Raw genomic sequence first — 24,148 nt, 5'->3', positions numbered from 1 at the left:
CAGGGGAACAGGAAGCCTTCCAGGTACATGCCCAGAAGGCATTGGGAAAAGAGAATGGTGATGGGTAACACTGGAAATCAAGGCCTAAGGATCTGAACGCAGTGCTGCCAAAAATTCAGTATCCTTACACAATTGTCACAGTCAGTGAATGCAAATTCAAATGCCCTATCATATGAGCTAGCCTCAGAACCTTCATGGATCATCACACCAATCACTTCCATGGACTCTGATTACACTTCTTGCTGCCTTGGTAAAGCAGCCAACATAATTAAAGACCCCTCCCACCCCGGACATTCTTTCTTCTACCCCATCCCATTAGGCAGAAGATACAAAAGCCTGAAAGCGCGTACCACCAGGCTCAAGGACAGCTTCTATCCCACTGTTATGAGACTATTGGACGGACCTCTTGTATGATAAGATGGACTCCGACTTCACAATCTACCTCGTTATGGCCTTGCACCTTATTGTCTGCCTGCACTGCACTTTCTCTGTAACTGTAACATTGTATACTGCATTCTGTTATTGCTTTACTCTGGTACTACCTTGATGTATAATGTGGTGAAATGATCTGTATGGATGGCATGCAAAACAAAGTTTTTCATTGTGCCTCAGTACATGTGACAATAATAAACCAATTACCAATTATCTAGCAATAAAGGCTCATACCTAAAACCGATGTGCTTCACCTCACACTTGTATAATTTGCACCAAAGTAAGCCTGGTCTGGGTAACACTCAATGACTCCCTCTCACTTGCCCACAACCAGAAGCAGCAGGAGCTGCATTGAGACAGTAGCAAGTCTTACGGCTGAAACCACAGAAGGTGATGGTATCCTAATACATAACCATCTTTCCTACATCTCACCCCTCCATTGTTCATTCTTTTCTGCAGATTATGTAAGAATATCCCTCTTATTCCTCACCTCTTCCTAACACTCTCATTCACTACTTTACATTCATGCTTTTTTTGTTCAGGTATCCAAGAATCAGAATCTGCTCAGGCAGTGGAGGAAAAGCAAGAAGATTGTTCTGATGAAGTCACCCATCACTCGATTTCATGCTTGCGGTTACCAGATCAGAAATTGGCAATGCATATAATTGAGAAAAAGGCAAAGTGGTGGGACCATTCAAGGCTATTCTCAGGACACAAGTTTCCGAGAGTCAAGGCTTTCATAATTTAGGAGGGTTAAATAACTGACAGGGATAACCCATTGACAGTCCCCTAGTTCACTTACACCATAAGCATCAACTGGAAAATAAACATCAACTCAAAGGATTTCAGGGTAGTTGGGTAGAAGATTAAATTCATACTATTTAGTGGCAATCTTGTGCAGAAAAAAAGTTGTATATTTCAGAGTATAACATTAATTAAGCTGCATCTTTTGGTTGTCAGTATGTTCTCTCTAGTCTAATGCACTAAATAATCACTAGGAATTTCCTGCTTTTGAACAAGCAGGAAATTATAGGCTGGAGAAAACAACAGTGGAAAACCCCAGACAATTTGTTCAATATCAAGGTACTTCATAACGTGGTGCCAAGTTGTTGCCAAATTATTAAGCAACATTTACAGACAGTAAAACATATTTTGGCTGATTCAGCTAAACTAAATATAGTTCATGGCATTATAAAGTCAACTAAAATGGGTCACTTGTTACTGTAGAATGATGCAAACTAAGCACAACAGTTACCTGCAGTGCACCACAATAGGCCCTGAATAGGAAGGGTTCAATGCTTTAACCTTCTTCAGAAATTTGAGCATTCCAATGGGTGCAAATGGCACGCCAAAGTCAGGCCAGCTGGTGAAGTGAAGCTGTGTCACCAGTCTTGGAGCTTTGTTGCCAACTGTTTGCTGTAATAATGCAATGAAGACACAAAAATTGTAAATTTCACACAATGAAATACAAGAAGTTCTAAACAATTCTGGCAATCACCTATATCAGTCATTCTCTCCTAATCAGATATAAAAGGAAAGAAATGTATACATCTTAAAGCTTTAAGAAGAGCTTGATCAAAATCAATTACTTCCAGGATGAAAAACACATTGAAAGGTATTACCATGTGTTCAAATGAAGCATAATGCTAACTAAAATGGGATGGGTCAACAGAATGCACTCAATTCAATCTAACCTAACAACATGACTAGGTTGTAATTCTTTCACGAAAAGCACCAAACCAAAACCTGTCTTAGAAAATCTTAACATTTTTCAAAGACTGATTGAAGTTAAAAACTTATTTGATATTTGTTTTAAAAAGGAAGTGATAAAATGGCGCTTTTGGATCAATGGGGAGGATGTGGTGAAACGTATATGGAGAGCAAGACTCAGCCTTTGGTGTGTAATGCACCAAATTATCATTTCACTGCAATTGAACTAGAAGTTAGAACAAAAGATCTGTCATGTTTATGGCTACTGAGCATCAATTATATATTTTGCCTTTCCATGCTTTAGTATCATAAATGAAAATGGCCTCTTTGGCTGTGTGCACCTTTCCTTGACTACTAATCCAGACACTCCCAGCAGGTTACATACTAACCAGAAAAATATTTAAGCAAGTGGGCTTTGCACCAAGGGGGACGTCTGGCTTGTTCGAAAGCAATCCGCACCAGTCCTGACAATGCTTGGAGTTATTAGGGTCAGCAAACACTTTGAATCCTGGGCAATTCCAGTGTCCCATTAACCTAACTCAGCATCTCCCATGAGATGCAGTCCCTCCTGCATTGGCATCAATGGTCAACCAGATTTTCAGCAGGGTTGAATTATTTGGTGTGAATGTGGAGGTTTGTTATCACTTTTATAGTGCAACCCTACAGAGACGAGGAACTGGATTTCAGATATTTGAACATCTTTCACAGATACCCCAAACCCAAAGCTTCTAATAATAGACAGTACATGGTACATTGAAATACTGATCCGAGAACAAAGATGTTACCAAGACTGGATAGGCTGCGACTGTTTTTGCCAGAGCATGGTAGGCTGACAGATGACGTTATAGAGGTGTATAAAATCATGAGGGGCATAGATAAAGTGGATAGTCACAGTGTTCTTCCTAGGGGAGGGGAGTCTAAAACTAGAAGACATAGGTTTAAGGTGAGAGGGGAAAGATTTAAAGGGGACCTGAGATGCGAGTTTTTACACAGAGGGTGGTGGGCATATGGAATGAGCTGCCTGTGGTGGAGTTGGGTATAATTACAACGCTTAAAAGGCACTTAGACATATTCATGGATAGGAAAGGTTCAGAGACAAATGAGCCAAATGCAGGCAAATAGGATTAGCTCAAGAAGGCACCATGGTTGGCATGGACAAGTTGGACCGAAGGGCCTGTTTGTGCGCTGTATTACTCTCTGACTCGAATCTAGACAGATTAATACCTTGGGGAAGAAATGGTATCCATTTTTGTCTTTTTATGACAACATATGAGTTTAATGTTGTAAACATACATTACATCTATCATAGGTCTGGTGATGCATTCATGTTCCCTCTCAGAACAAGCCAAAAAATGAATGAGATTTGACTTAATTGTTAGCTGCAGTTAATTTGGGACATCTAATAGACCAGGTCCCCAAGGAGAGAAAGTTTCATAACATTTAAGGATATCATGCAAATTAAAATTTTTATAAAGTAAAACAAGGATCTTCCTTCTGGGAACTAAAATTGACTTATTGATCCTGGAGTTACTGAATGTGGACAAACATCCTGAAGGTTGTAAAATATCTGTCAGCTACAAAATAAAATGCAATTTCTTTTCTTCTTAAATTGGATATATAGTAGACAAACAAATAATCTGTGCCAAAAGCAACAAAAAAACAAATGAGATAAACTTCTTTTCCTGCAAATAATTTGGTTCAAAAGTTAGAGGGAAAACTGGAAAATACTTGCATTTTGTATGGTGAACTTGCGTATGGTATAATCCACAAGCACTGTGACATCTTCCACTGAGACCCGTATTGCTCCATATGTCCATAAACCCTGATCAGGCCAGTACTTATAACACTTTTCCTGCAGGAATAAGTAGATATTTTGTGTTCATTGGAATATTAGAAATAAATCAAATCCTTTTAAAAATGTTTGCTACAGTAACAAGAACCATGTTAGAGGAAGTGCTTCCTGTTTATTTATCGGGGCTTACGAATGACACTGCAACATAATGGATTGTAATATTAAAGATCAGAACATGGCAATAACATGACAAATCATAATTTTATAATCAGGCAATATACTTCACAATAATCATTTTAGATTTTTGGAATGAATTAATGTTGGTCAACTTATAGCACAACTTGTAAATCTCTTCTGGTGCCATTCTAACCAGCCACAAGTGCTGTCCTTGTAGTACAACAAACTTCCTGTCATCTAAGTCATGATAATAAATCTGATTCTGATTCTGACTCTGATAACTTGTTGAACCAATTTGCCTGGATGCCAACTTCATTCATATATGTTGATTAATGCACACATTTTATGGGGCAAGATCAGCGGTACTACATACTGATGTTGATATTACCAACTGCTAGAAGTGTGCAGAGAAGGCACATGGTGGTGCTGATTTGATGTGTGTTGCCATTTCGGAGCTCAAGTGTGCCCTCTCTCAACAGTGCACACATTAATATGTGTCAGCAGCAGGAAGGATTCCAACCCACCTATTGCTGCCATCACCCCACTGGCGCTTTTCAAAAGAATCGTCAAATATTTACATTGGCTTGGTGTCGATTGACCTAAATGGTTGTCGTTTTGACTCTATAAGTGTTTGGAGTGCTCCAGAATTCTTTAAGAATGTTAAAACGTACAGCAAGTAGAGTGGGAAGTGCTGAAGGACAACAACCAAAAGGGAATTCATGCCTTCAAAGTGCAATTGGCATGTAACCACATGCAGTGTATTATAGAAGCCAACACCTGGTATCCTGCCAGCAGCCACAATGCCCTCGTTTAGCAGCAGCCTGAACTAAAGCTTCCATGATAAGCCAAAACCGACAACATGTTTCATGACTCTGATGCCCAACATACATGTGCATGCTATTGGTGAGAGTCTTCATCTCAAATCATGCCATAGCAGCTATTTAAAAAGCTTGGCTTTTGTAACCCACCTGGTTTAATACCATAGCCTCCATCCAACTCAAACCTCAGCTTGCTACTCCATCCATTTCCAAGCCCTGCTTCTAGACCACTAACACCAAGGTTACCAACATTCATATCTTATAAAAATGTCCCATACTTAGATAGAAAATTGGCTATCCCATAGTGAATCAGTATAGGGCACTCTATAAACTGTATTTTTATTCTAGCCACTAAAGCAATAAATGGAAAATGAACAAAAAGAGTCATCCGTACAGTTAGCTGGAAACAACATTCCCTCTGAAGGGAAGCCATACCTACTGGAGTCCTTTAAATATGTTGGAATGATCTCAGGAATTCACTTTGATCAAATTAATGCATTGGGGGTCTGTGTCTGATATCTGAAATGTGTTCAAAAATAACTACTTTTTGGGAGGCTGAGCAGATTTAGCACAATCTGCTTTTTTTTTGTTGATTACATCGAAATATTGCTGCCCCTAAAAACTTTAAGAAAATCCAAAATGTTGACCAGGGTCGAATGCTTTACTGTTTGGGGTTTTTGTTTTGTCCTCACAACAGATCTGATTTGAAATTTAAATGTGGTTTTGTTCAATTTTCTTTAAAATCAAAACAATATGTAATTGCACCATTTTTAGTGTGCAGTGAGGAAATCATAAAACAGCTGGTGGCCTTAACCGGACCTGATAAAATTAATGTTTTCCTTTTTTTCTCCTCCTCCCAAATTCAATTCAAAAATGATTGACTTTTATAGTACAAGATGCTTAATTAGGTTACCACATTAGGCTACATAACAAGCTGTTACCATGCCTGGTTAACATGCCTAGTTACAAACGACAAAAAAGGGAAAAATATTTTTCTAAAACTTTTCTTTTGAAGCATTCATATAAGGTGGAATTTCCATGCAAGCTTAATTATTATTTAGGATCCAAAGGTGTACTTTAAAATTTATGTTTTGATGCTGCTATTGTTTAACAGTGTACGTTAATGGAATTTGTCCTGTCTTCCACATATGATGATTTTTAAATGATTTCCTTCATTGACTAGAATAAAAATGAAACACAAGGTAAATCCTATGGGATAAAAGTTTCAGAGATGAAAATAATTGACTTTGATATCTGCTAATATAGCAGTCATCCAAGTCATGAGATTGTATTGATCATTTTTGCCACTGAAACATAAATGAAACTAGTGCCTAGAAAATTAAGTTCTTTTTGGTGCATTAAATGGCTGCTGCTTCTTACCTTAATGCCCAAATATGGGACCCATTAAAAATCATTAAATTAGTGAAATTTACAATTCATAAAATGATTACAACTTTGCAATTCCTAATACAGCTGCCTTGTCATTGTTGTTGAGGTCATGGGCAAGGACATGGAGTACATTCTCCGTGACATGCACTGCAATTGTACAAAGGAGAAGGGTAAATTTGGGAGAGGGTTTAAACATGTCAAGATTGTGTCTGGTGACCCTTCCAATCCAACTGATCCCATCAATTCCTATGTTGTAAGTTGCCCCACACCACTATAAGCCACCTTCTACATGATGGAAAACGTTGACCTCTGCAGCGAAAAGCTTCTGCAGGCAGTCAGATACATGGAAACTACCTTCAGTACTAGTAGTAGAGTGATCAGCCACACCAGTATAATTAGAGATGAAAATCTCAATGTCCCAATAGGGACACTTTAATTCACATACGGCTGATGACTTACAACAAAGTTTGTGTCTTGTTTTATTGAGAATGAAAAATACTCGTTGCACACTGTATATTCTTACACTAATTTCAAATGTTAATTGTGAAATTAGTGAAGCACACATTAATGATACCATCACATGCACAAAAGACAATGAAGAATTGACATGTTACACCAAGGTGAATTATGCCCAGAATTGCACAGTACAATTTCCTGATGGGTGAGATTTCCATTGAAAGTGACCACAATCAATTTCAAACAAGTACAAAGTTCTTTTTATGCATATTTTACATACAAATGGGTGCAAATGTGTTCTATTTCCAGGTATAAATATCTTAGATGAGATTAGATTAGATATCTTTATTAGTCACATGTACATTGAAACACACAGTGAAATACATCTTTTTGCATAGTGTTCTGGGGGCAGCCCGCAAGTGTCGCCAAGCTTCCAGCTCCACTTTTAACTTAAGTGTGTTGAACTTCTATGGACATAAAGAACTGATGCTCGTCAAAACTGGATTCAGCTTTGCAGTTGCGGTAGATGTATTTGTTTTTCAAGATCATTATTATAAATTAGTGGATGATTTGGTTTTGAACCTGAAGGACTAATTCATGAAGAAAGTGCCTTCTGATGCTTATTTAGAAATTGCAGCTTTCCACATCAAAAGGGAAATTATTAAGATCAGGAAGAGAAGTAATACTGGAATGTTAGGAGAACAGTTAATTTTTTTTAGATATTTTGTTGGAAATCCTGTTCAAGATGCTTTTGGGCCTGAATTCCCTTTCTGGCTTATGAAGGAAGGAATTGGGTACAATATTCTAAGTGCAGCAAGAACAAATTGTTCTGTGAAACTATTACTGTTTACATGGATTGGTACTACATGAACCCGGCTGTACACAAGTTCCTCCCTCAGATTCTGAAGATCATGTTGTTATTTCCAAATCTATTTCTTTTTTAACTCTTTCTACTCAAAGTTGGCACAGTGAAGCCATACTTAGCCCCACACAAACCTATTTTGCACACTCACACTTGCTTACAGTTGTCTGCCACTCACACTCTAATTCTATTGCCCAACAAATGGTGATGGAACATTTGCTCATATTTTATTTAAATTACATACTCAAGTTATACAAAGGATTTAATATTTCTGATTATGTGCAACTGCTACACCTTCACAGCAGTTTGATAAAATCTGATAAAATTGACTAGATTCCAGTTTATGAGCAATTCAATAAAAACAAACTTATAAGAAATATTTTAGAAAGCTGATTTATCAGTGAAAACATCAAAGAAATAATCTCCAGTTTAATACATGGTACATATTCCTCACAGCAAGAAGCGTTCAAAGCAGTTGTCATATTGTGGGTAACAATATAATTTTTGTATATTCACGTCCTCACCTCCTTTTTCTCTTTTACATTTGTTAACATAACAATGGTGGCAGATTTCTGTTCCCATATCATTCGCCAGTAATCAGCTACAGTCTCTTCTTTGGGACCTTTAGGGAATAGAGATAGAACTGAGTGCCTGCTTCAGAAATCATTCTGCATAAAAGACACAGGAAAAAAACCTTCTGCTTTTACTTGATACTATTTTTACATGATCCCAGTTCAAATGAAATGGTGGACAACTATATATTACCTAGAAAAGCCACAGGCACCCCCACCTGAAGTAACTCTTTTTAACAAAGAATTTGCTAAATAAATTGAGCTTTGTCTTATTCAACTTAAAGCTGTTTTTGTGTAATGCACAAAAAGCTGGAGGAACTCAGCAGGTCAGGCAGCATCTATGGAGGGAAATGGACGGATAGCCAGTATAAAAGAGTCGGGGGGAGGAGGGTTGGAGCATGAGCTGGCGGGTGATGTGTGATAGGCAGGTGAGGGAGGGGGAGAATGGGAATTATGTAAGAAGCTGAGAGGTGATAGGTGGAAGTGAAAGGGATGAAGAAGATGGAATCTGATTGGAAAGGACAGTGGATCCAAAGAGGAGGAAGTAAGGAGGGGAACCGGTGGGAGGAAGGTGTGGGTGATGGGCAGATCAAGAGGGCGGGGGAGGGAAAAGAGAAGAGGTGTAGGGGGCCAATGGGATAAAGGGAAATAAAAGGGGGAAGAGGGCAGTAGTTACCAAAAGTTAGAGAAATCGATGTTCATGCCGTCAAGTTGGAGACTACTAAGGCAGAATATGAGGTGCTGTTTATGGTTTGCAGTTTTCCAGCACACAGAATAGAGGTCAACATTTGATGAGGAAAAAATGCAGATTCGGATAACAGTTGCTGGAAGGGTACAGGCCAAGTTCGAGGATGTCTGTATATGTCATGGAGTCATACAGCATGGCAAAAGGCTCTTCAGCCCAACGTCCATGCCAACCAAGGTTCCTATCCAAGCTAGTCCTATTTGCCAGTGAGAGTTTAAGAGACCTTAAGGAATATAATGATTGTATAATTCAGTAGTTGAATGATGACACAAAAATAGCTTTGCACTAAGAGAGCACATATTAAATCTGTTCCCAATTATCACAACATGTCGTAGGTATATTCCTTTGTATTGAGGTGCAGGAGAGGCAATGGCTACTGATGTACCTCTGCTTCCCCCACTGATGGAATTACCATTTAGTGTGGTTGGGTGTCCTGTTTGAGGTTGAGAGAATAGGGACATGGCCTGGATCAAGCTTAGAGTGGTGCTGTAGAGAGTGGCAGTCTGTCTTCTGTTCTTTCATAACTTCCATTCAAGCAGAGTGCAATGCTGGTACATCAGAGCTTCTGCACCACCACTGGATTCAGCACTAAGTTTCAGGGGCAGAGCACTGAAATGTTGCGGAAAGAGGTTGCATGCACTTCACAACCAGCCCCTCACCTTTACATGAGTGTTAGATAGTACAACCCCCATTCCACCTCCATTTTATTTTTTTAATATTTTTAGCTAGGATTATGGTGTTTATCATTAAATTTAACATCTGTTTTAATTGATTTACCATTTGTTAGTTTTTGAATTGTTTCAGTATAGTTGAATAGTTTTTAAGTGACCGTGACTATAAGAGATAATTAAAATCTGTCCCAAAGGTCTTTTGACAGCCGCAAGCTGTCAAATGGCATCAGGTCATTCTGGGATATTGTGGGAGTGGAGTCTCAGCGTCCAATCACTGAAGTCTTGGCTACCCCTCTGTAGTCCAAATGAGTTGGTGCATTTGGGTGGGCACTATCACTGGGGATTTCAGGTAACAGGCCTAACATGTCTTTGTATATTATGGTAAGTTGTGTTCTCACCACAGCACTGTTGAGGATCTCCTGGCACATCTTATCCACCTACCATAGGCTCAAACTAGGCTGTTCCATCTTGTCACCATCCATACAGGACTGGGGAAGGTAAGAAGTACCTCTAGGGTTAAGGTGAATGAAGGGAACCACCATTTGTGATAGAAGTTAATGAAAAGCTCAGTTCTCCTTATCAAGCTCGTAATTTGATACATGACCCAGGCTGATTGACAATACTGCAGGACTCTGATTATGATGGACCAATCAGCCTCATTCACACATAAAATCTGTCACTGCTAACTGGGAATCTTCCTAGTTAGCTCAGCTAACCTGGGAACCAATAATTTTGCGGGTAGGGTGGTTCTAAGTATTCAAGCAATTAGCCCTGATAAATTTTAAGAGCACCCACATGAACACTTTGGAGACATTATCTTCATCCAAGCGCTCTGAACTTTAGTATTTGTGTACCTCTGGACTCCATCCTGGGCAAACAGACCCCTACTCAGGGTAGATTTTGAAACATTTTCAATTGGACACTCTTAAACATGCTTGTGGCTTCCAATAAAAGCTAGATATCTTCTCAAAGTACCAGGTACTGACTCATATACTCTAGTTAAGACTGATGTGGCCCTCACAGTATTATGAGCATATCCACGAAACAATACTCATTTGAATAATTTTTTAAAGCTGCACTTACAAATCTAATTATAGAAACTATGTATTTTTTTTCTTTTTGAACAGAAAAGCATAGGAATAGGGTGGTGGTGGTGGAAGGCTCAGCAGATTGACCATTAATCAAAATGGCATTTATATGGCATCAAAAGACACAATGTAATGTAACATGTATTGAGATGCAACAGACCTGATCCTAGCGAATGAAAGGGATCACAGTGCCAAACATTGCATTCGTTCTGTTTATCATTTCATGCTACTAATAGCAATTATTACCAGTCATCTTGCATTTATAGTTCTCCAATTACTGTATCAATAACTGGATTATACAAGAAAGAAATGACAAATGAAATAACTGAAGCTTACCTTGAGCTGCTATGAATTTATTCTTCACTTTAAAACCCTAAGGGGGGAAGAAAATCAATGTTTGTGATCAAGATACTATGATATTATGGCCTTCCATGTACACACATCATGTAACTTTTCTTCATTTGTTGTAAAGACATTCTTTGCCAATATGCTGATTAGATCTAAATGGTTTAATAAAACAAATGAGCACTTACATCAACGTAAGAGGCGTTAATGTAATCTGAGCCTGGCACTCCATCTATAGCTGTCAAAGTCACTCTGAAATTGTCATCTGGAAGAAAGTTTACAAATCAATAATGTCAGAGGTATTATAAGGCCAAAAATGAATTAATACTATTATGGTATAAAAGAACTCCAAACAATTACCAAACAAATCAATATAAACCTCTCCACAAAATACAATTACAAACAGAACATCAGATGTGCTGTCCTGATAAGCATGGATTGGTGAATTTACCCCTCATCTTTTGTTCTGGGGTGAATTTGCTACACATTCCACTTCAGACGAAACGTGATTGAGTCAACATTTCAGTTAGATCAATATCCTGTGTCTGCCATCATCTAGGAACCCTTAGGTGATAGAAATATAAAACTTCACAAGGTAAAAACAAATCAGTGTGAATCTATCCAGCATATTTAATCTATCCAGTGTCTTCAGTAAGTCCCGTTAAAATTACTTCAGATAATAACAAGATGAGTACAATATCTTCTTTACCAAATATCTTCAACACTTACATTAGTTCCCAATAATCATTACTGATCCCTTCTGTGCATGCAAATCATAACAGCATGAGGTACTTAATAATCGGCATCCACATTTCTCATTGTATAGTAATCGATTAATATCTCAACATAAATCTTGGCCATATAGCACGGATATACTCTGTGTTTTCACAATATAACTTGTAACGGTACAAGACGGAATGTAAGATCGGTCTGAGAAAATGGAAATATGAGGGAGTTACCAAGGAGTAACTTTACCTGGCAAAATGTTGGGGTATCGGTTTTTGTCCTTGTTCTCCTCCTTATTTGCTGCTTCACAGCCCGCTGGTGACGTTCCAACTGGCAGAGACTGTGGCAAAACAGGCAAAGATTAGATTGATAGAGCAGTGCATTTGAGCAGCTGGTGGTACTGCTGCTTCACAGATCTGGCAACCTGGGTTTGATGCTCGCTTCTGGTGCTGCGTGGGGTTTGTATGTTTTCCCCATGACAGTGTGGGTTTCCTCCAAGTGCTCCAGTTTTCACCCAAAGATGTGCTGGTTGGTAGAGAGTAGGTTAATTGGCTACTCTAAATTACCTCCAGTGTAGGTGGATGGTAGGAGAATTCAGAATGTGAGAGGGAGAATTGGTTGTGGGAGAATAGGATTGATGGGATTGCTATGAGAGCTGGAAACACACTCAATTGGCTGAATAGCTCTCTATGCTCTATCATCGTTACCACAACTGTGCTTTACTACAAATTTATTGTAAATCAAGAAGCCAATTGCAATTTATGTGTTGTAAAGAACTCAAATCATATTGTAATTGTAGTAATGGATCATTCAAAACCTTATTTGCAAACAAAATAATAAGGGTAAAAATGTGTAAGAGTAGCAGTGCTCAAGTTTACCAGGGTGAGGCTTTCACCCTCTGAACATCCCATTCCAAAACCTTGTAGAGGCAAACCAAAGGGAGCAGGCACTGTGTCATTTACCATGCTTCTACAGTGCGGACCAAATAGCACTCCACTTGGTGTAGTCACCCTTGGTGTGGTCTATCAAGACAAAGTTTATCTGGAGATTTCTTTCATTGTTTAGCTGAATTTTAACAACAGTCAATCTCTATTGGACCCATGTAGGACAATTATATCACAAATACGCCTGGAGTCCCTGGTTGACTTTTACCAGTTCCAGGCCAGGTTTGTGGGGGTCCTGCTGTCATCACCTTAATCAATATCAACTAACTTAAATGATGTCACTTACTAATTTATTTATTTGATAACATGAATAATTATTGATATTCAACAGTGCAAATTATTAACAGTCAACATATAAGAAGTATGCTTACACATTTCCTATGTTTCCACAAGTGAGTGGTCCCAAACTTCGATTTGCACTTGGAAATGGCATGGAAAGGACCATTCCAAACCCACATCAAGTTCTTTCCTTTAGGTTTGGGGCCTTCTTAGAGCAATGGGTCCAGGATCAATTAACAGCAAAAAGAGGATAGCCATTTAAGTCTTTCCTTCTCTTCATTGAGTTCCATTGGACCTTCAGGCCTTGGGTAATTGTAGCTGCTCATTATCCACAGTAACTGGAAAGCATTGGGATCTGAAGCTGTGGCTGGGTTCCCACTTGAAATGGTCTCTGCTAGTCTAATGCCTGGGTGAAGGGGAACAGGATATAAATTCCTACTACTATGCAAATGAGAAAATGTAGAATGATAACTTCTTAACTAAAGTAGTAAAATCAGTTAAGGTACTTTGTGTTTGTTTTCATTCTGTTTTGAGGCCTTACAGGCTACCTGGGTCTACCGTTCTCCTCTGTTGTCAATTTGGTCAGTGGTGCAGCAGGTAGTACTGTTTCTTCAAGGCTTCAGTGATCTGGATACAATCAAACCTCTTGTGCTGTCTGTAGTGTAGTTGGGTGGTAGGAGAGTCAGGGTGGACCTTATGGGCAATACTTCACAGGGAAATGAGTGGAGGAAAAGCAATTAATAAGATTGCTCTGACAGCTGGCATACACTTAATGGGCTGAATAACCTTTCTGTGCCATCAGACAGTATGAGAAGCTATATACAGAGATGTGTCGATGCTAGAGATTCACTCAGTGGATTTTCTTCCAGGCTTTTAAACAACTATCTCAGCAAGCTTTGGTGGGTTTACTGAACAAAATAGTGTTATCAGGAACCTGTGGCTTCACACTCACATTCCACCCTGTGGCAGCTTTGCAGCACTGATCCAACAGGCCAACACTTCACTAGTCAAGAATTCCCTTTGAAGAAAACTCTTTGGTGCAGAATCAAATTTCACCACTTAGAACTGCATTTCTAAGAAGTCCACAATTTAATGAAAATACAAATCTTAGAGGTAAATTAACTTTGAAAGAAGCTTTCAAAACTGAGGAAACAAGCTCTGGAGAAACAAAGCTGTCCTCTGTGCTTATGGTATTCCAGACCACAGCCAAAATCCACCGAGTCTGCAATTCCTTCATTTTATCAAAGAATCATATAAAGACTCACATTGAACTCCTCCCGAAAAAGTTTGCCCTCATCAGCTGAGCGTTTCTGGACTTCATGTTCCAAAGCTTCTAGTGGAATAGGTGGGTACCTCTTTGAAACTGTGGGTGATCTGTTAAGTAGCATCACTGTCTGTTGCTCTGCTTGATCAGAAATTGATTGAAAAGTTTAATACAAGGCTACAAACAAGGGAAGATATTACTATATTACTGGATAAATATGTTTATTTTTGTCACTCACAAAAGCGGAATAAATACAAGTACAAGAATCAATAACACATCAGAGTCAACTTTTTGACTTTATGATCCATGTGCTGTAAATTTGGCTGTACACCTCTTCTGATTTTAACTTGATAATCTTGGCAGTGCATGCTGAATTTTCCATTTGGTTTACTATATGTAAAAGGGTTCCCGCTGAACTTAAAGTCCGAAAAAAATCCATACTTGATTGAAGTTTAGACTTCCACCATTCTTAAGTACATTTCCTTCCACATGTAGAATTCTAGTCCCTGTTCAGTGTACATTCAGTATATGGCACTCAGTACAATGCCTACCTATGCTATTTGTATTTGATGGTGCACATCATTATCTTGAAATTGATGTACACCCTTTTCTGGAATGCTGAATGAGTACCACAGCAGTTCCGGCATCCCATCAGGTGACCCCCAATAAATGACAGATCTGGCTATGTGAGAATTGTTCCTAAAAGTTACTTTGGCAAGCCAGTTTAAATAAAACTGAATTTAAGAAAATGGCTCAGTGGCAATACAGATCAGCTATTGCTGGTGCTGAGGCAGTATCACATTTTTGCACTGAGAGTGCAGTGTTGCTGAGCGATTCCTGCAAATAGATCCACATATAAGGAGCTCCAATTTAGGCTATACCTTTGCAGAAACAAAGTAGGTAGCTGAAGTCCAAATTTGCCTAAACTTGACTCCTAATGATCATTTAGGGAGTCCCGCAGACAGAGGCACCAGCTGTCTAGCTGGGTTATTGGATAGCTCAGGGATAGTGTCAAATAGCTTGAACATGGAGAGAAGAAATTTAAAAAAAACGCGCTTCAATTATTTCATCCAGCTCCATGTGCTGCCTGGATAGATCAAAACATTGAAAATTCAGGAATAATTAAAGAGGTCAAAACCTGGGCAATGTGATTGCAGAGCTCATCCCCAGCAACATCTAATTAATTTTACAATCTTAACTATAAAAGCATGCCCTTTGTAGAATCCCTAATTTAGTATGTTAGTTATTTTTCGTCAAAAGAACGTAAAGAATGAATCTGAGCTTGGTACTGTCAATTAAACTTCTATGATTTTTCCCAAGAGACGGAACAAGGAAATAAAATGAAAGATTTCATTATTAGGGATATGATGATTTCATCATCTTTATCTCTGAAATGTTTAATTTTTGTCACAAGCCTATAAAATATGTAATAAAATGTTAATTGATCTCAGTCACATTTATACAATATATTCACTGACATTGATTACGTGAAATATAACCATAACAAAAAGTACGCAAAGAGAAATTTTGTGTTAACCTTCTTGGGGTAAAAAATAAGAAAATACAGCTTTGATCATTCAGGTTAATTTACAGATCACATTGTATAAGACTCAGTGTTTTTTGTCCACAAATCAGTTAGTATTCATGACCCAAGTATCATATAGCTAGAAATTTGTAAGCTCATAAGGAGGTATGATAAAATGGTGGTGAACAATGGAGATGCAAATCATGATGACTTTCCCATTAATGACCGTTAAATGTGAGTAATTTCAGAATTCTAGTTCACCTTTTGAAACTCACCAATGCTGACTGATATGTTAACAACCATACAACCACAGCAGCCCATGCACATACACACACGCGCACGTACTCACATCTTTCAAACAGCAGAGTAGAAAGCAGCGTTATTGCAGAAGAGAGTCCTGACGGTCATCAATTTGGAGATCATTAACATATAGTTGTTCCCAATCTGCCTTTTCACATTCCATCTTCCAGATGTTTCCAAAATGCCACTCTTACCTGCTCCCTTTTCTCAGCATGAACATGCCTGCAGCTTTCTCATCTCAAACTCTCAATAAACACCATCCTGGTTAGACCCTGACAGGATGATAGCCTAACATCACTTTATAAGAGCCTAAGGATGTGGGAAACAGAAACAATAATCCATTTTTGCCTTCATGCCTGCTCTGTTATTCAATACAATTGTGCCTTATGTTTTATCTGAGTGTCACTTTCTTGCACTGATCCCATATCCCTTGGTTTCCTTAATATCCAAAATCCACCAATCTCTATTTTGAACGTACTTAGTGGCTGAGCCTCCACAACCCGCTCAGACAGAGAATTCCAAAGGTTAGCTACCCAACAGCTGAAGAACTCTTTACTCATCCTAGTTGTGAAAGGCTGACATCTTATTCTCTGACTCTGTGGTCTGTGGTTCTTGACACCCCAGCCTGGGAAACATCATCCTTGCATTTATTCTGTCAAACTTCATCAGAATTTTGTTTGTTTCAGTGAGCCCAGACTGCTTAATCTCTACTCAGACAACAAGCCCTCTAATCCAGGTATCAAAGTGGTGAACACCTCTATCAGATGTGAATCCGTTCTTGGGGAGGGAGACCAGACCCATACATAATACCCCTGATGTGAATTAGTGCAGGAAAGTGGCACTGAAGTTCAGGATCAGCCATAATCTTATTGAACGGCAGAGGAGGCACAAGGGGGCAAAGGACCTACTCTTGCTTCTATTTGTAATGTTTTTACATCCTTATGTTGCAGCAACATAGCATTAAGAACATTTTTAAATGCCTGCTAAATTGTCTTATTAAACAAGTATAAAGGGGCCCTCTTCAGTGTTATTCTGAACCTCCAAAGCCTTCAGAAACACTGGTTTCACACCTCCTGTGTTTTAAGATGTCCTTGCGTGAAAATCAGACTTTTATGATCCTGAAGCCTCGAAGAGTAACTCAGCACATTTTCACTCTTTGATAATTCCTTTGGAATCAATTTTAATTAAAATGTTGTTGATTTAGGTTAAAACAAGATCCACTTAGAGAAAAAAAATCCTTTGTATCAGAACGAGAGGTGGTCTCACTGAAATGTACAAAATTCTTACAGGATTGACCGAGTAGATCCAGGGATGATGTTTCCCTTGTCCTGGGGTGGTTGGAACCAGAGGTCATACTCAAAATAAGTGTCTGGGATTCATCACCTAGAGGGTAGTGAATCTTTGGGATTTTCTATCCAGTTGGTCTGTGAAGACTCCATTGCTCTAATTTACTTTTATAACATTTTGTTTGGCACCTTATCAAAGATTTTCTGAAATTCTAGGTACAGCACATCACTGGTTCACTGTTATCTATTCCGCCACAAACTGAAAACACGCTAAGAGATTTATCAAACCCAGAGTCATACAGGTGGAAACAAGCCCTTTGGCCCATCAAGTCCTTGCAGACAATCAGTCACCCACTTACACAGTCCCATTTTATTCTCCCCACATTCCCATCAACTCCCCCCAGATGCTATCACCCACCTGAACACTCCGTCAATTTAAGTGGCAAATTAACCTGTCAATCCACATATTGATGATGTCAGAGAAAAGAGAGCACCCGGAAGAAACTCGTGGTTACAGGGGGAATGTGCAAACTCCGCATGGACAGCACCGGTTGCTGGAGCTGTGAGGCAGCACCTTTACTAGTTGTGCACTGTGCTGCCCGTCAGTCTTGTTTTGCAAGTCATTGTTGACATTGCCTACTATTATCTTCTAAGTGCATTGTTACCACTTCCTTAATTATTGATTCCAGCATTTTCTCTGCCATTGATGTCATGCAAGCAGGTTGTTTCCTGTTTTCTCTCTCACTCCTTCCTTAAATGGTGGGAGTTAGATTTGCCACCAATCTGTGTCAACAGTTCTAGAACCTGGGGAATTCTGTAAACTGACAATCAGTACTTCCACCACCTCACGACTAAGTCTTTCAAAACTTTGTGATGCAGGTTACTAGGTCCCCATTATCAAGGGATCCAAGGTTGAAATGTCAATCCTGTGATATATCCTCCAGAGTAGTGCTAGAGCAGTTGGATCTCAAACCCAGGTCAGTGCCAGTGACCTGAGGAGTATAAACCTATTATCTCTCAGGACGACAGCATTCATTCTGTTGGCCAACCCAGACTGCTGTATTCACCAAGGGAACAACTGCCCACCAGCAGGGCAGCAGTCACCAATGCTCCCCACTGCAAAGTAGGATACCAGGAAAAGCTTGGAGTGTACAAGGGTAATTAATCAATGATTGTAAGGTGCTGCTCTTGATTGCGAGTAGAAAATGTTTGCATTTTGATTTACTTGGTTCTGGCTTTCATGATTTGAGTGGAAGAGGGCAGTACAGATGGATGTCAACATGGGAACTGACATATAGGGAGAGGTTGGGCAGGCTAGGACTTTATTCCTTGGAGCAAAGGAAACTAAGGGGTGACCTTACAGAGGTGGATAAAATCAAAAGGGACATAGATAGGGTGAATGCACACAGTCATTTTCCTAGGGAAAGTGACTCAAAAACTAGAGGGCATAGATTTAGATATCTTTATTAGTCACATGTGCATCGAAACACACAGTGAAATGCGTCTTTGCATAGTCTTCCGGGGGCAGCCCGCAAGTGTCTCCACGCTTCCAGCGCCAACATAGCATGCCCACAACTTCCTAACCCATACGTCTTTGGAATGTGGGAGGAAACCAGAACACCTGGAGGAAACCCATGCAGACACAGGGAGAAACTCCTTACAGACAGCGGCCAGAATTGAACCCAGGTTGCTGGCGCTGTAATAGCGTTATGCTAACTGCTACACTACCATGCCTGCCCTAGGTTTAAGGTGAGAGGGGAAAGGTTTAAAAGGGACCTGAGGGGCAACTTCTTCATGCAGAGGGTGGTGCGAATACGGAATAGGCTTCCAGAGAAAGTAGTTGAAGCAGGTACAACAACAACATTTAAGAGGCGTCTGGATAAGTATATGGATAGGAAAGGTTTAGAGTGATACAGGCCAAACACAGGCAAATGTGTCGAGCATAGGTGGGCACTTTGGCTGGCATAGATGAATTGGGCTGAAGGGTCTGTTTCTGTGCTGTATGACTCTATGACTCTATGGGAACTATACCACCATGATGATTCAGTTACTCTTTAGTTATTAGTTCTTCTGGGTGCTGTGTGTTGGTGGGATTCAGCAATTGTTCCTCATCCCTAACCACTATTGAGAGTGTTGGGGCCCTAATTTCCAGAACATAAGAAACAAAAGCAGTAATACGCCACATGCTCCACCAATCAATAGGACCATGGCCAATTCTATATCTGAAGTCCAGCTCAGAGGGCACTCACACAAACTCAAGAAAGACTCGCAATCTTCTGCTCCGTGGATTGAAGAGAGCTCAGTTCGAATGACTCTCCAACAAAACTGCAAGACTGTATAAGATTTAGGTTAGCTATAGAAAAAAAAGGAGCAATCCAAAGCAAACATAATTAATCGGAAGAAGGCTAATTTCAATAAGATGAGACTGGATTTGGCCCAGGTAAATTGGAACCACAAGTTGAAGAAAAAACTATAACTGAACAAGGGTTTGTGATTTAAGAAAGAAATGGTTCAGCTATGGTTGATTCACACGAGGGGCAAAGAAAGAATAAGCGTATCCAGAGCTCTCTGAATAATAAAAGAGAGATCAAGAAAGATAAAGCCAAAGAGTTGAGTGTGACAAGCGTTAGGATGTAGATATCAGTGAGTACCAGCCTCATTAGGAAAGAAGGAAAGTTAAAATTAAAACACAAGGCATGGAGAGTGTATGAGAAAAAATCAGTTGTCAACACAAATGGGAATCCAAAAATGTTCCGTAGGCATATAAATAGTACAATGTTAATGAATGGAAAAGTAGGCCCATTAAGGACAAAAATGGTAACTTGTGCATGGACGTTCAGGGCAGCGTTAAAGTACTAACTGAATCTTTGCACCTGTCTTCACCAGGGAAGAGGGTGCTTCAAAAGTAATAGTGAATGTGGAGACAGTTGAAACACTGGATATGTTACAAACTGATAGCATGAAGGTATTAGAAAAGTAGGCTGAATTTAAAGCAGGTAAGTCACCAGGGCCCAATGGCACGCATCCTTGGAAACTGAAGGGAGTATGAGAAAAATTTGTGAGGGACACTGACCACAATGTTTCAATACTCCTTGGATACTGAGGTAGTGGCAGAGGATTGGGGAGCAGCAAATGTTACTCTCTTGTTCAAAAAAGGGAGGAAGGATAAACCCAGCAACTACAGGCTGATCAGTTTAACCGAGGCGGTGGGAAAGCTTTTAGAAACATTGGCCTACAACAGGATTAATAGTCACCTGAAGGAAAGGGATGAATTATGGTAAGGCAGCTTGGATTTTTTAAGGGAAAATCATGTTTAATCAATTTGGTAGAATTTTTTTTAATGAGGTAATGGATAGAGTTGATAAGGGTAATCAGCAAGGCTGATGCATATGGCACAAAAGGGACATTGAAAACATGGATCTGAATTTGGCTGAAAGAAAACAGAGGTCATGGTCATTGGTTGTTTCTTGACTAGAGACCTGAATAGAAGCAATCCTCAGGGGTGTGGCGTAGGGGCCAAATTAATAATCTACACTTGATGATGCAAGGCCACAATTTCTAAATATGTGGATAATATATAAAAACATAGTATTGTGAACTGCAAAACCGATAGTGATGGATTAAAGCAGGATACGGTCAGGCTGGTGGAATGGGTGGATGGATGGCTGATGAAGTTTAATCCAGAGAAATGCGAGGTGACATATTTTAGTGGGAAGAACAAGGAGAGGCAATAAAAAGTCAAGGATCCTGTTCTAAAAGGGGTGCAAAAGCAGGGGGGACCTGGAGGTGTGTGTGCATGTCATTGAAAATGGCTGGGCAGGTTGAGAAAGCAGGTAACAAGGCATAATGCTGAGCTTTACCAGAAGTATCAATGAGTCCAAAAGCAGTGAAGTCATTATAAAACATTGGTCGAGGCTCAACTGCAGTACTTTATTGACTTGTGGTCTCCACATTATAGGAAGGATGTGAAGGCAGTAGAGAGGCTTCAGAAAACATGTTAACACGATACTCCATTTGAAGCTGGACAAATGTTTATAACAATGTCCCTGCTTTTGTACTCAAGAATGGTTCCTAGAATTAGGGCCTACAGTGACAAGGATAGATTAGAAAGGCTGACACTTTTTTCTTTGGAGATAAGAAGGCTAAGAGGTGATCTGACAGAAGTATATAAAATTTACCACCCATTGTGAGAAGAAATCTTATGCATAGTTTCAAATGACGGTCTCCTTATCTTGTCACTATGTTCCCTCATTTGAGACTCTCCATCTGGTGAAAATATCTCAATGCCTTTGTTGTCAAGTCCCCTTAGTATCTTATATGTTTCAGTAAGATCAGCCATTGTTCTTCAAAACAGCATGGAATTTAGGTCTACCTTTTTTTTTAAAACTGTTTTTGATAAACAACCCTCTCATCCCAGGAATTAGCCTTGTGAATCTCTTCTGGACTTCCTCCAATGTGAGTATCCAATTTCTTAAATAAGGAGGCCAACAATTCACACAGTTTTCCAGCTGCAGCCTCACTAACACCCCTGTACAATTATAATACATCCTTATTTTTAAACTCCAACCCCCCAGCAAGAAAGGGCAATATGACATTTGCCTTCTTAACTACTTACTGCATCTACATGTTAACTTTTTTATGTTTCATGCACAAGAATAACTAAATTCCTCTGTACCCTATTTATTTGCAGTTTCTCTCCATTTAGATAATAGCCTGCATTTTGATTGCCCCTACCAAAGTGCTTGACCTTACACTTTCTTATATTAAAGTCCAATCAGGTTCCATTGTGATTTTCAAGAGGGAAGCGGATAAATATATAGTGGAGAAAGATCTGCAAGGCTTCAGAGAAAGGGCCAGTAGGTGGAATTAGAGAGGTGCTCTAGTAGAGAACCAGCACAGTCATGATGGGTTGAATGGCCTCCTTCTGTACTGTAATGTTTCTATGAGCTCTTTCAATGGCTTAGGTACAGGGCACAACCCTAGTGTAAAGTCTTCCTTTCTGGAGCGTGGTCCACACTAAATATTAATTACATTTCTGTGATTTAATTTTGCAGGGAAATCAGCAATTGGGTGCTGTACCTAGATGGATATTCCCCTTGCATAGTCCATGCCATGTATGGGCACATCATGCACAAGGAAGTCGGTAATTGAGAATCACATTATATGCCCCAAGGACTGCAAGAACAAGATCACATCCTGTGACAGATTTCACACTCAAAGTCAATCTCCTGACATGTGCTCTGGAGTTGAATTTCTAGACTATGATCTTTTAAAGTCGGGCAGATGCTTTAAAACAGAATGCGATTCACAAAGCAATAATATTTGCACATAAAGGCACATTTGCCGCTATTTTGTGTGGTTTACTTGATTAACTAGTCAAAAGAAATGCACCAAGCGTTGTAAATATGCTCACAGGCCATCCTTTGTGGTTTTTGAAACACAAAAGGTTATGCTGTGCATAACTTGTATCAGCCATTGTCAGCAGCTCAATGTATATCCTAATACTCCTCAGTACATATTTTAAATCCAGATTTGAAACGTGGTTGAGACCCAAACTCGAACATATAAACTGCAGCAAATTTAAGCAAACAAAAGCTGGAAATACACAGATACTCATTTGGAACACCAGTATACATCGATATAAAGAAAGGATTACAGTTTTGGATGGGAAGTTGTTTCATCAGGTTGAAAGGGCAGATTTTCAATTTGGAGAAGGGCCTCCTCCTGAAGTATTGAACCAACATTTTCTTTCTGTTTGACTGCTACTAAACAAAATTGGTAGATGTTTCCTGGTTATATTTCGTATTTACTGCACAAAAAAAACTCAAATTACCTTGTTCTTCTAAAATACCATTTGGAATCTTCTTCTCGCCTCCAATGACGACGTCTTTTTTTCTTCTTTTCAATCTTAAGAAAAACATAAACCATAAACATGTACGCAGAGATTTCCTACTTTTTTTTAAAAAAAGTAATTGCTTTAAAGCAAGTTTACCATGATTTCTTTTTAAGTTTCACACTATTTAAATTCACATTTTCTTTTTAAATTTGTTACACCTAACCCTTTTAATGTGGTGGCTGGGCACAAAATAAAACTCAATTATGGGGTGGTTTTCAACCATAGGACTAGAACAGATTCATCTCTCAGAAAGGTAGTAGATGTAAATCGCACAATCTGTTTACAACTTGATACGTGGAAACAGACCAATAAAATAAAGCCAGTTGTTCTAAGATACATGCCCAAAAAAGAAAACTAGAAATTTGTCTGTTAGGCCCAGGCGAGGTTCAACCTGCAGAAAAGGAAATGACTAATTGAGTTGAGATAGGAAGCAAGTCTCCACAAGCAGCTTAGAACCAGTTATGTTAACACTCGTTACCCCTGTGAAAGAAGCAGGAACCTTTTAGAATTCTGGTATGTCACGCTTCAAATTATTTCTGTCTTCAGTGCTGTAAAAGACCGTTTCCTCCAGACAGCTCCAATCCACCCTCCTGGGACCTTATCAACAGCATCAGTGTTTGAATTGGTGGGTTGGGCTTTGAAATTTTACATTTCCTATTCAGTGGAAACGTAATTTGAACTGCTCCACCTTTTGGCGAATGGAGATTTTAAACCAAGCTTTGCTGTACCTCTGATTAGTCATTAAGGATGTATGTGTTTCTTTTGTTCCGTGTGTGGATTTTGTTGGTCCAAAACCAGAAAAAGCAGAAAAAAACGGTGACCAGGGCATCTCCAGCACTGCCCACCTACTGGAAAAACTATGCAAGCATGT

General features: G+C 39.3%; 1 protein-coding gene across 8 annotated transcripts in view; it reads right to left on the bottom strand.

Annotated features, from left to right (window-relative positions):
- The window catches only part of ptprea (protein tyrosine phosphatase receptor type Ea), a 230,455-nt gene that overhangs the window by 22,490 nt on the left and 183,817 nt on the right, over positions 1-24,148 (bottom strand). For 4 of the 8 annotated variants that reach the window (XM_052027004.1, XM_052027001.1, XM_052027002.1 and 1 more), the window contains 8 exons: positions 23,215-23,288; positions 14,272-14,411; positions 12,033-12,123; positions 11,246-11,322; positions 11,049-11,085; positions 8,161-8,258; positions 3,875-3,994; positions 1,688-1,848 (listed from right to left, as the gene is read on the bottom strand). In XM_052027004.1, coding sequence (XP_051882964.1) covers positions 1,688-1,848; positions 3,875-3,994; positions 8,161-8,258; positions 11,049-11,085; positions 11,246-11,322; positions 12,033-12,123; positions 14,272-14,411; positions 23,215-23,288 — 798 coding nt within the window. Of the gene's footprint in view, positions 1-1,687; positions 1,849-3,874; positions 3,995-8,160; positions 8,259-11,048; positions 11,086-11,245; positions 11,323-12,032; positions 12,124-14,271; positions 14,412-23,214; positions 23,289-23,755; positions 23,898-24,148 lie in introns of those variants that run through there. The other 4 variants (XM_052027009.1, XM_052027007.1, XM_052027006.1 and 1 more) reach the window with 4 other exon arrangements.

This window comes from Pristis pectinata, chromosome 12 (genome assembly GCF_009764475.1).
Source record: "Pristis pectinata isolate sPriPec2 chromosome 12, sPriPec2.1.pri, whole genome shotgun sequence".
NCBI lineage: Eukaryota > Metazoa > Chordata > Chondrichthyes > Rhinopristiformes > Pristidae > Pristis > Pristis pectinata.
Note: the sequence above shows the minus strand (reverse complement) of the source record. Positions and strands in the feature narration are given on the sequence as shown.